Below are 13,590 nucleotides of genomic sequence, written 5' to 3'. Positions count from 1 at the left end.
AGCCAGCTGCTGACAGAAATAAGTAAAGTTGCTTGGAGAGTGTGTAGGTAAGACTGCACTTCCCCCCCCAAATGGTGCTGGGATAGTAATTGGTTGTATTCCTCTATAGCTTATGGTACATTGCACAGTATATGTACCATCAGCTATAGAGGAATACAAATCCCAGCAATACACTATACACTGTATGTAATACATACTATGTATAATGTATTGCTGGGATTTGTTGTACTCCTCTATAGCTGGTGGTATTCTGCATTGTGCTGTATAATGTACTATTGCTGGGTTTTGTATTCCTCTATAGCCGGTGCCATTCTGCATTGATTGATGTATAATTTTACACTTTCCATTTCACTATATTGCACACCACACTTTTTTTTTTTTTACTTCCACCGCTCCAAGCCTGCTCCCGTGATGGACTACAATCTCAATGCAAACTAGTATTTCATCACTGGAGCCATTTAAAAAAAAAAATTAATCAAACTTAATAATCGGCTAACTAATCGATTTTGAAAATAATCATTAGCTGTAGCCCTAGACTGGCTCAATAAGTTACAAACACTCAGCGATCACTGGAGTGTTTGTACAAGCTCTTTATCCTGACACGCTGTCACAGGAGGCTGGGTGGGGCGGGAGGAGAGCTCAACAGCAAAATGTTTGCCAGTACACTCACCAGCCAGCATGCCAAAAAAACCTGTCTAACCGCTAAGGTGAAGCTGCACCCAATTTTATCTTTTGCTACATGTGCTCCAAGATGGAGACTAGATAGATAGACAGCTCCACACTACACAGAGGGGCCTTGGCGAGGCTGTGTGGCTTTCACATATTCTGCAGAAGACGTGTATCTAAAACCTCTGTTTTTAACCTTAGCGGTGAGACAAGTTTTTTTTTGCATGCTAGCTTGTGAGTGTGCTGGGAAACTTTTTGCTGTTGTACTGTATAAAGCCCTTCCATGTGCACCTTGCTTTAAAGCTGGTTATGAATTGATGAGTGCATTTGCCATTTGTTTTGCTTGGTTGGGAGGTAAGCTCAGCCTCCTGTGAAAGCAATAACAGCTGTCTCCGCCCACACCGCCACTCCCCATACTGACATGCTGTCACATGAGGCTGGGTGGGAGGAGAGCTCAGCCTCCTGAGACAGCAATGGCTCACACCATTCCTGATCTGTGAGGCTGAGCGCTGTGGGGAGGAGAGACGCCGGCCGCTCAGCGCTCTCCTCCATCACTGCTCGGCCTCCGGTGACAGTTTCTCTCCTCCCCGCTAGGACACAGAGCAGCGCCCGGTGGGGAGGAGAGAATGAATGGATGCACCACTATTTCGGCCAAAAAATTGCACTTTCGGCATTTTGCCAAAAGTGCAATTTTCGGGTGATATGTTTCAGGGGAAGATATATCGGTGCATCCCTAGTTACTACTGTGTAAATTATTACTGTAGGGGATGGTGTAGGAAACATAAAACACAATGGGGCACCAGGTTCAAAAATAACCAGAAGATTCTGACAGAGGCAGAAGCTCTTGCAGGGAGCAAAATTAAAATTTTCTGCCCACTGGAAATTTATGAAGCGCGTGTGGGGGTTGCTGTATTACCTCTGTTCCACATAGGATAAAAAGTTCTGAACCATTTCAAAGGGCCTTGCCTCCCATCTCCTCACAGCTTACAGTAAAATTAAAAACAAAAACCTTTTACATTACAGCTTCACTTTAGTGTTTGTCCAGTCACAACTTTTGTTTCAGATTTGGATAGGGAGGGGTTAGAATTCCAGCAAGGTTTTCATTGCCGTCTGTGTCCCCACTGGTAATTTTCACTCTAGCTATTGGACCTGGTGACTATCATCTCTGGTATAGAAAGTAATGAAAAATCCAACGTTTGAGCTGTTGCAGGAGGTAAGGAAAAATACTCCAGTGGGAAAACCTGTTTTGGCGAAAGCGGGGTCTAAACCTGGCTTGCAACTATAGTTTGTTTTTCTTGTGCATCCCTCTCAGTTCCCCCATACACATGAAACAGTGGATGGGTGAAATCTCTCCCTCCTCCACTGGGCTTTTGTATCCTGAATACCCAGTGACTCCAGCTGGTGGCTGTTTGGCCGAGATTTATCGGACCGGCTACATTCCCAAAAGTCACCTGAAAATGTGACTCCAATTTGCACAGTATATGGCCAGCTTAAAGCAGAAGTAACGTGGAAGATGTGGGAAGGGCATCGCTGAGTAAGGGCCCTACATATGGCCAGGGTCTCAGTGTAGGCGCTGATGCAACATAGTCAGGAACCAAAAGAGACCAGTCAGAAGCCCCTGCCCCCGCATTATGGGCCGGAGCTCTATGCCAAACACCTGTCCCGAGCCTAGCCTCTAACTGAAATGACAGATCATGGAGCCGAGGAGGGGGCCCCAGAACACTCCCTCATCTGTCAGGAAGGTGGACTAGGGGGTATTAATGAAAAAGGCTATGTTTCTTTTTTGTTTAGCCTAAAATTTGCTTTCAGTGCGTTCCAGGGCGTTTTTTTATGGGTCTGCATGCATTTTGGTGTGGTACTGAACACTGTGGTGTGAACTAGAGCCCAAAATACAATTGGAATACATTGGATGCATTTTTGATGCGCTCTGTAACTGCTCTGCATCTGTTCCTCACTTGGTGTGAACAAGCCCTTACAGAGATCACATTTTATATTCTGCTGTGTCTTTGGGACAGGAAGTGAAGGGAAATCTCTTCAATGTGAGACACGTTTTTTTACTGACAGAGGTCATCATTTCTTACTCTATCCCCCAAAAATGGGCTTTACATACCCTTTACAGTGGAACCTCCATCAAAGAGGAGGCCTGCTTCCCTGCCAGCCCGCTACTGCCCAAACACAAAAGCTGTAAAATAGGGTTACCAAAGATTTCATAAGAATGAAGATTAAAAAAAAAAAAAGGAAGACACAACTCACCTCTGGGTGACATCACCGCCCCTCATTGCTTCTTACTGGCCATTCAAAATCCCATGGAAATTAATTCCTGCACTGGGCCGGAACACATTCTCATTTGGAGTGCTCAGCTATCCGAGGAAGCAGCCGCGACGCGTGGTAACATCATCCGGGCCTCCTATCTTTTCTTTTTTTTAATCTTTATTTTTAACTTTTTTTACTACTAGTTTTGTTTGGGCAGCGGAGGGCTGGCTGGTAAGCAGAACGCCTGTTTTTCAGGGAAGTCCCCCTATAAGGAAAGCGCTGCACAAACTGTTATATATATTCTGTAATAATAAACCCGATCTCCGGGGGAAAAAGACAAATTCCCCTTGCAGTATGGCTGCCCCTGCACTGCAAGGGTGAACTGTATGGGGCTAGGGTACCTAGGAAAGGTAGTTTTGCTTACATGATCCCTGCTCCCCCCACAGTTGGCGTTCACCTCATCTCCCCTCCTAGACTGTCCCTTTGTAAACCTGCATATACTGGAGGGCTATGGGTCAGAGGGCCTTGGACCACCATGGTGAAGGGGCTGTGTGTGCTGGTCTTGCAGCCTGGATGGAGCGAAGATCAGGTAAGTAAAAAGGTATTTTTCAAGGAACCCTACACCCAAATAAGCATTTAACCCTTAGAGTGCAAGGGCAACCCTATATACAGTACAAAACGAGTTCCCCTGCTCTACATTTAGCCCTGCTGTGGACAAGCTAACCAACAACCTGCCCGGTGCCAGGAACTACATGTCCCGGGAGTCAGGTGATAGGAATCCTGCACCCCTGCACCTAATTGGTCAAGGGTTCACCCTACTGCAAGATAATGACCCAGACATACCTCCAGGCTGTGTCAAAACTACCTTAGGAGAAAAGGACAAGATGGTAAGCTTCAAATCTGGAGCACAGGTTCCAGACTTAAACCCCATGGGGCTGGTTTGGGATGAACTGGACAGAAGGGTGAAAACAAAGCAATCTAGAAGTGCAACACATCTGTTGGAACTTCTGCTACAGTGTTGGGAAGAACTTCCTAAACAATATCTGTAAATAATAAGGCAAGGCAACTGGATTTGCTGTATTAGTCATGCTTTTCACCCTCACCAGTACTCTTGGCATTCTTTCCTCTCCATCTGTTTTGACAAAAGTCCTGTCTGGATACCCGCAAGTTTTAAGGGCCCCCCTGAGGTGTTTGACCTCAGGGGGTGAGACGGCTATTGTCTGCCACATACAATGATGTTTGAACACCTCTCTGGGCAGGTTAATAACACTTCCTAGACTCCAATTATGCAAATGCAATCAACACATGGTTGTGACTAACAGAATATATGGATTGGAGAGACATTCACCATATTTATTCCCAGATAATTTTTTGTACAAGTCATTCTGAATGGAGAAAGCTGGTCGGATGTCCAGTGAAACGTCTTCAAGAAAAATACAGGAAGTCCAGCTGCCTTGACTTATTTTTTACAGCTATATCATGACCTGGATGAATGAGAACCTTCACAGACTTCTTCCTGAACAATATTTGATTTCCGTTGTAAACGAGTGTGTTCAGCTGTTATATCTGCAAAAGGTGGATACTTTGATAAATCAAAAATGTAGGTTACATTTTGTTAAAGAAAACAATTACATGATTTCTCAGGGTTGCAGATTTCCTATCTCCCGGCACATGCTGTTGTGGGCGCAAGAATTGTTTATATATTTAGCCCTGCTTCAGGTGAGCAGGGCTAAATGTAGAGCAGGGAAGCGCTGCTTGTTTTTGTGCAAGCGATCTGCGCTGATGTAAGCCTCCCAGATCACCTGTATAGCAGCCTCTTTGTCTGTCGTCCCTCGTCCCCCCCTGCTTTTATGGACCATCCTCTCCCTCAATGCCATAGTTTTCTGGGTCCCTGCTTTTCTGGGGGACCCAGGACCACGGCAATGATTTCAGGCTGGAGAATGGGGATCAGACCAGAGAATGTCCGTTCTCTAATCTGCTCTGTGATCAGTGACTTGCAGCCTTCATGTGTCAGCTGTCACGTGTGGAGCTGTGCAGAAGATGGAGCACAATGCGAAGCTCGATCTTATTGGAGGTGACAGGTTTCATAAAGAGACCCATGATAGCAATAAAGTTAGGTGAATTTTTTTTTTTTTGAAAGTTATAAAACAAATTATAAAAGTGATAAAGTTAAGAACATTTATAAAAAACCAACCACGTCACCCCTAGCATCTGCATGCGAATACATTTTTTTGTTTGTTTACATTTCCACACCGCTGTTTCTTTTGTCCAATTGTTTACTTGTTCTTCTATGCTTTATTTTTAGAGTACATTGAGACATTAAACTGCGTACCTTTCAATAAAAAGTTGAGAAATTGAGGTGTTCTAAAACTTTTGACAGGTATTGAGTATATATATTGTTGTACATACAATACATCACACCCATAGGCTCAGATTACCATTATATACCAATTTCACTGCCAGTGCTCCTGTATTACCTTTTAATCATTACACCGTGCCAGTGCACCTACAACATGGCTTACCTTGAAGAACCTCACCTCTTGAAGTGCCATGTCGTTCCAACTCTGGGTGTCACCCTGCCTGAACTAATATCACGACTTCCTAGCAACACAGCTTGGAGACAACTATAACCTAACCATCCTTCCCCAACCAACATGGCCGCCTGCAACAGCCCCGCTAAGGGGCGGAGCTTCCACCTAAACCAAATGGACTATCCAATAGGCGCACTTCGAGGGACGTCACTCTCTGCCCCGGGAGAAAGCGGAGGTACAACGCCTTTCTATGCTGCGGTGACTTTTCAACATGGCCGCATGAAGCTTCAGCAACACACCGCTAGTGACGTCACGCTCCACTGCGCCCTTTACCAACATGGCCGCTATAGCCCCTCCCAGGCTTTGGCTTGCCGTGACGTGGTTTCCGTCTCCGGAGTGGGCTTTGGTGAGCTGATCAGGGTTTGCAGGTAAATTCAATGGGCTGAATTAAATGGCTGTAGGGTAGGCAGAGTGTATGTGGGGTGGCTGTGGTGTCGAGGTAATGGACAGTGTACAGATGGGTGTATAGAGGGTGGAGGGGCAGAGCTCTCATGTAGACCCATTCAGCCATATTAGCTGTCAGAGTAAACTCTCTACAAATAAGCTGGCCATAACTATTCGTTTGATCACGGTGCAAATGTTTTAAAGCCTGACTCTAGCCATATCTTTCGTTTTGGATAGTATGGGTGAAGAGATAACATTTCAGGTAGCTATTTATGTCTAACTTTATTTGGGTGATTTTTTTTCCCCCTACTTCCTGTCCCTGTAAAACTTGCACAAAAACTAAAGGCAGTGGTTGTCACTGGAACATTAAAGTGGAACTGTAGTGTAGCTACTAGGCATGTGCTTGGACTTCATGCAAACTAAGTTTGCCTGAGCCCACGCAATACTGTTTGTAAAACATCCCCCTCCCAGCTCAGACCGCTGCGGCCGGGGGAATTCTTGCCCCTTTTGTTATGTATAGCTGCAGGGCCAGTGCCATAGCTTCCAAAGCTGCTGTATGCCAGAACGGTGCCCGCATCTGATTGGCCGATTAATTTTTCACCCAGCTCCTTCAACGACAGTTGACTGTTCTTCCTCCTCGGGCACTGACAGTTCCTTCTCCATGTGCTGCCACTGATATGTTCTCTGCCGCTTCGTCTGGCTCAGTGTCTCATCTCTTCCATCATTGATGTGTGTTGGAGTTACATCTTACAATGTAAGCTAGGAAAATAAATTTCTAGTGGAGAGATATCGGGAACCCCTGTACTTCCTAACAAATAGGGCAGGGCGACTATCTGTATCCAAGCGCAGGAAAAACATCCATGTGTGAATACATCTGAATGCGGATGGATGGCTGCGGCTCCCGTCAGCCTGTCATTGCTTTGTAAAGGCTGAGCTGCCACAGCTGTCTAAAACTGCCTGTGATTCCTGCTACACCATTCCGCACGTTCTTGCAGCAGGAAAGTGCAGCCGGACTAAAGAGCCTCACAGCCTTGGCGTGATATCCCAACATTTCCTTTCTCGACAGGAAGCGAGAGGAAATCTCACTGGAACCCAGCCATTAAAACCTGACAGAGGCTCTAACCCTGGGGTAAGCACACCATGCAGATCGTTTGTAGATGATGAAGTAAATTGTATACTTGATAGGATTCATATTACAAGTAGGTATGTGCATTGGCCTGAGGCTGCATAAAAGATGCCCTTGATAAACCCCCCTCTCGGCCCAATCAGCTAAGGCCACCCTGCAGCTACACCTAACAAAGGGGTGGGGAATGCCCTGATCACAAATGATTGGGCTACTGAGTGACGTGTCACTGACAGTTTTGTGCTTGTTCCAATGGACTAAGTTCGCAACATGCCCTTACACATCCCAAGGGTCTACAGTTCCACTTTAATGTCCCAGTAACAACAATAGTCTTTAGTTCTTGTGCGGGTGTCACTTGGACAGGAAGTAGGGGATAACCTGCCCCATGCTCTTGACAGGAGGTAAGGGAACAATCTGCTCCTTTCCCCAGCCACAGCTGACAACTTTGCTCAGGCTTGGGCGGGCTCAGTCCCCAACGAGTCCACGCACATCCCTATTTACAGGCGGCATTATAGTGCTGGATATCATACGTAACCTATAATGCTGCGCGATTCCTAAAATCAATTACTATCACTCATTTATATCGCAATATAGCCACCAAATTAAAAACATTCTGCAACTATAAGTAACATTACAAAGGGATCATGGAACAGCCTGAACACCCAATGGAAGGAAACAAATCATGTTTTGGGAAGTCAAGTCCCATCTCTGAAACTAGTTTCAAAGAGGGGCACTGGGGAGGTTTTTCTGGCTATTCAGCAATGGCAGCCTCCATGTTCCTGTCATGACATGATTCTTTTAAAGTGGGCGCCATTGAATGTAGCCATGTGGGCTGTCTCTCTGTTTGTCCACCGTTGATAGTCTCTACTAATATCACGGAAGTAAAAGTGGGTTTGCTAATGCAAACCCTATGAGGGGTATTTATCAAAACTGAAGCAGTTGCCCATGGCAACCAGTCAGCATCCACCTTTTCATTTTTAAACCTTAACTGAACAAACTGAAGAGAGAAACGGATTGGCTGCCATGCACAGCTGCTCCAGATTTGACAAATTCCCCCCATTGGGTTGTGGTTAGGAAGAGTTGCAGGTATGGTTTGGGAGTGGAGCACAATTCAGAAGCAGGCGTGCTTTGAACACTGCTATTGCTTTTTGCCTTGTAGTGACTTCTGTGCTGCCAGTGGAGGATATGTAACCAGTGGTTCTGTGGGGTGGTGGCCATACAACAGAGAGAAATTCTGCTTTAGTGGCAACTACATCATGCATTTGGTGCTGTTGCACTTATATTGTAGTCTAAAGGTGCCCATACACCTGCCGATTATCGTACGATAATCGCGGGTGATCCCGCGATTGTCCGATAATCGGCAGGTGTATGGGCAGCGTGCGACCGCTTCTACTGTAAGGTCGCACGACTTTCGTATTCCAAACGAAAGCGGGGGTGGGGGGCTTGCGATGATCACAAGTACAATCTGCCTGTCCAAGATAGGCAGATCGTACGAAATTTTAATCACTTTACAACCATCGCACAACGAAATAATTGCACCAAAGGGGTGCTGGGACAGGAAAATCTTTAATATTAGTATAATTGCACCAAGGTGGGCTGGGGGCAGGGAGACCTTCTGTATTAGTGCAACTGCACCTAAGGGGGCTGGGAAAGCTTCCGTGTTACTATAATTGCACCCTAGGGAACTGTGGGCAGTGGAAGCTTTTATATTAGTGTAACTGTACCCAAGGGGTGCTGGAGGCAAGGAAAGCTTCATTATTAACACTTTAACAGAGAAAGTAGTGTTGTCCTCCTGGCTGACTTACATATTGTAGTTATGTATTTAATTGTGTGGAGATGTATTGGTTTTACATGAGTATATGGTATTTACAGCACCACTGGGTCATACATATCAACATACCTAAAGGAAACATTTTGTGCTAATGAAAACCGTTGAATCAAGTTTTCCTTTTTGCTATTGGCTTGTAGTAAAAGAAAATAAGAATTGTTGTTGCTGTTATAGAGCCTAAAAATGGAGATTCGTTTGCAAAATTGAAATCTACAATACAAAGTAACTACTTGTTGATGAATTTTTCTTCTTACACAGCCTTGAAGCTGGGATAGACCCCTGAGCTGCTTATCTGTCCCAGTGGAGACTCCAGGATGTCGGGCCCAGGCAGTAAACGATCAGCGGGGGACTCTTCCTCGGGTCCGCCAGAGAAGAAGGCTTCAGTGGAGGATTCTGGGACCACAGTTGAGACCATAAAGCTTGGTGGCGTCTCCTCCACGGTAAACTCATTTTGTTTGTCCACGGTTATATTGTTTTTAAAATGAGCTTGGAGTATATTGCATATGAGTTAAGCAAGATAGTCAATTCAATTGATACTATGCACCATTGGGAGCGAATACACAATTTCCCCATGCTCACCCATTGCCATGATCTGCTGTCAAGAACCCGGTTACTCTGAATGTTCATTTGGTATGTGTTGGTGGAGCGCTGGACCACAGAGTGGGGAGAGAATAAAAGCTTTTTTGAGGCAGCTCTTTGTCAACTGGGGTATCACAAAGTATCCCAGGAGTAGTCTGTATGATTTTGGTGGGATGAGAGCACCACAAAGTCCTGTAAGAATTTTAATTATAATTATCAAGACGCGTAAAACATACAGCCAATGCGTTTCAGGGGCTCAAAACTTCTCCATCAGGGCTGAAAAACGAAATGACAAAGAATAATATGAGCTGAGTATCTAAAAATGCAGGCATTGATCTGTAGTGCATAACAATGGCATGTACTCTAACTGCTATACAATGACTCTATATACAGTCATAATTGGTAAAACAATATTTAAAACACCACAGGCAGTATATTAAAAACAAGCACCACAGCCACTGTATTTGATATGATCTGAGTCCCTGAAACTCATTGGCGTTATGTTTTACATGTCTCTATAAATACAATTCTTACTGGACTTGCTCAGACTTTGTGAATGTTCATTTAAGGAAACAGCCCACCAATGTGACACTTTATTTGGTGGACCCGTTCCCTTTTGTGGTAATTGTCATTTGTGAATGACATGTTTTGTTACTTCTAATTCTCTTACTACTGCTAGCTATTCCTGAGGTCTTACTTCCTGTGCTGAGGGGTATATCTCACAGGGGATGAGCAATGGGCTTCTGCTTTTGCTTAGTATCCAACCTCCTAGTGGCAGGGTTAAAGCCCAATTCCCATACATTTGCCATCCTCAACATTTATTTATTTTTAAATATCTGTATACGTAGTTTTTTTTTCCTGGGGGGGTCTGTGCTCCAGTTGTGTGAAGTCAATGGGCCTCTATCTTCCACTGGCAGTGGGCAGGTCCTGAATGCTGTAAACATGGGGGGTGTCATAACTCTCCCTGCAGCATTTTCCGGTGAGGCCATGTTAGCTTGATGACATGCCCCCATGACATAGGACCTTGACACCCTGAGCTGGTGGCCATCTTTCAATCCATAAGAGGACTGCAGCTGGATTGAAGAGCGGTGGATCTGTAGGGGACAGTTTGAGAGAGAGCGATCAACGCATTTGATTTTTTATTTTATCGTGGCTGGCCTCATTATTTAAAAAAAAAAAAAAACCTAGCTGGAATAGAGCTTTAAAATCCTTCTACCCCAAAGGTATGCTGTGTCCCCAGTGACCTCTTTAGGAAAAGTATTTTATCGTGCATACAAAAATCCTATTCTTTTTAGGAATGAGGTAGCACGTGTCACTACTCCCGTATTTCACATTGCCGTGCTCCATGTATAAGCAGACAATCGTAAGATGTGAGCCCTCTTCTCTTAGGACAGAGGGGGATGCATTGCTGTGACAGTAGAAATGTCACAGACAGGCAAGCATTAACTCCACATGAAGCCTGCTATCAAGTGAACCTGTTGCTTTGCCTAGTCCAGGAAAGGACAGGTTAGTGTTAAAGCCGTCCTGTAAATGTAATGTGTTTAAAAGGAGGGTTAAAAGGGTACTTATAAATGAATTGGCGCAGTGGTGTTCTGGATCGCTTAAATACTGCTCTACCCTCCTCCTGTTTCCTGTCACCATATTAGTGTTTGACGGTTAGTTTGGTTATTATAGACCCAGATTTTAGTCTGAGAAGATAGGTTTGCCAAGAAGAAGGCAAGCGAGAGAAAATGATGTAAGCCTTGATATATGGCTTTCATATTGTTATGCAGTTTACTCTTCTTAGACGTTTCTTTGTTCACTTGCTCCATCTCTGTTAAACCCAACTCTCCATCAACCTAAACTCCTAGCCCTGCTATCGTGTGCATGAGACAAGGTGATATAAGGCAGGACATCACATGTTTTATCTAGCTACTCTTTAAGCTTGACATTATTCTTGTTTCCCTTTAGGCTGAGTTCACACCCAGGCGTATTGAATATGCGTGTTTGTCGCACGATTCGTGTTGCGCATTTGTTGCGTGATTCGCGGTAAAACAACGCACATTTCTGAGGGCTACTTGGCTGTATCCCAATGGAAACGCGTGACAAAAACGCCCCAAAGAAGCTCCTGTACTTCTTTGGGCGTAGGACGTTTTGTAGCGTGTTCATACGGCCTGTAATATGCCCAGGGGTGAACCATACCCGTAGGAAATAATGGGATTTCGGTGTTTGAGCGTTTTGCAGAGAGTAGGAACGCGCTACAAAACGCCCAGGTGTGAACCAGGCCTTATTCTCCCCAGGCCAACTAACACCTGCCATAGTTTTCTTGGATAGTGAGCATGTGTAAAGAAGGTGGGACTGGGAAAGACAGTGCCGATTTAGTAACCTCTTTCATACTATTTCATACAATTCTTAATACCCTCTGTGTTACATTGTCATCTTCCCCAGGAGGAGCAGGACCTACGTACCCTGCAGGTGAAGAACAAGAAGCTGGCTGGTATGCTAGACCAGCGACAAGCTATAGAGGATGAACTTCGAGACCGCATCGAGACCTTGGAGAAACGGCAGGCCACAGATGATGCGTCACTTCTTATTATCAATCGTTACTGGAGCCAGGTCTGTGTTCTTTTGTGTTTTTATATATTGTAACAGTTTTTAAAGGGACAATATGGTGAATTTGCAGTGAGCACCTATTTTGAGTTTGGTATGACTTTTTTTTAATATAGTTTTACATGCTTACTGTTGCATATTATCATATCAAGGAGACGTTGTGAGCAAAACAAACACTGTTTTTTTAATGAAAAGTGTTTAAATTATAAGTGTTTCTTTTGATCTAATTACCTTGTTGAAGATCTACAGGAAGGGTGAGTGGAGAGCCACAGGGTTCAGTCTTGGGGCCATTTCTGTTTATCCTGTTAATAAATTACATTGAGGTTGAAATAAAGAGCTCCCTGTCGGTGTTTGCGGATAATACAAAGTTATGGAGGGAAATTAGATTGCAGCAAGACATAGATTCCCTGCAGCAAGACCTTGATAACATTGGAGAGTGGGCAGCTATGTGGCAGATGAGCTTTAATCTAGAAAAATCATGCACTTGGGAGCTAAGAACATGCATGCTGAATACACCTTAGGAGTGGTTTTGCTGGGGAAAATGGAGATGGGGAAGGATCTTGAGGTCCTTAGACCACAGACTCGGCAAAAGCATGTTGAACCTAATAAAAGTACAAGTGTGGAATAAATAAATGCAACATCTGGGTGATTGATGCCACTGGCATTTATCCAAAACTGGAATATTTTCTTTTTTAAGTAGGCTGAACAAACTCGAGACCAAACAAATGTTTCCTAACCTTTCTAATAGCAGAGCTGTATAGATCATTTACGTCCTCTATCCTGTTTCAGTTTGATGAGAATATTCGTATCCTCTTGGGACGTTACGACTTGGACCAGGACCTGGGCGAGTTTCTCACAGAACGCAAAGCTCTAACTATTCCAGAACCTGAACCGGATTCTGACAGTAACTCGGAACGCAAGGACAGCGAGAGAGGTGATTGTTATTCATATGTAGGCCTCTATAGGTTGGCTGCAGACATTAGAAAAGGTCTTCTCCCTACTAAAGATATACGATGTGATATATATAATAGAATATTTGTCGTGTGGTATGTTACATTGCAAAAAAGTTTTTGCACAGGAAATACTTTAAACTATTTAATAAATAATGTAAATACACACTCGCTCATATTTAATGGGTACTACTCCTATCACAGTAACATATATTAAAACAAAAAAAGAGAAGATGGTAGACATGCGAGTACACCACTGGCGCCCACAATTTTTCCTCTGCGGATCTACTTTTCAAATGACGCGTTTAATGAGATCAACCAATGAAAAAACACCTGTATTCAGGGGCGGGAGGGGCTCCCGCCTCTGAACGCAGAGAGCCGACTTGCGTTCCAGTGCGTTCTAGAGTCCGAACACTCTGGAACGCAGACTTTGTGGTGTGAACCGGCCCTCTCTCATGGCTGCCTCTACTATCTCTCCCCTGTTTCTATTTGCTGTGTCTCTCTCTCTCTCTCTCCTGTCTCTCTCTCTCCTGTCTCTCTCTCTCCTGTCTCTCTCTCTCCTGTCTCTCTCTCTCCTGTCTCTCTCTCTCCTGTCTCTCTCTCTCCTGTCTCTCTCTCTCCTGTCTC

General features: G+C 44.5%; 1 protein-coding gene across 1 annotated transcript; it reads left to right on the top strand.

Moving 5' to 3' along the window:
• Positions 1-5,799: 5,799 nt before the first annotated feature.
• Positions 5,800-12,947, top strand: LOC108803298 (E3 ubiquitin-protein ligase BRE1A-like; the record flags this gene model as incomplete). The annotated part of the gene is made up of 4 exons (XM_018575148.1): positions 5,800-5,878; positions 9,104-9,285; positions 11,852-12,019; positions 12,803-12,947. Coding segments are annotated over exons 2-4 (439 nt in total), but the record flags the coding sequence as incomplete, so codon positions are not given.
• Positions 12,948-13,590: the final 643 nt, after the last annotated feature.

This window comes from Nanorana parkeri, unplaced genomic scaffold (assembly GCF_000935625.1).
Source record: "Nanorana parkeri isolate BGI_ZX_2015 unplaced genomic scaffold, ASM93562v1 scaffold3585, whole genome shotgun sequence".
Taxonomy (NCBI): Eukaryota; Metazoa; Chordata; class Amphibia; order Anura; family Dicroglossidae; genus Nanorana; species Nanorana parkeri.
This window is presented reverse-complemented; position numbering and strand designations above follow the sequence as displayed.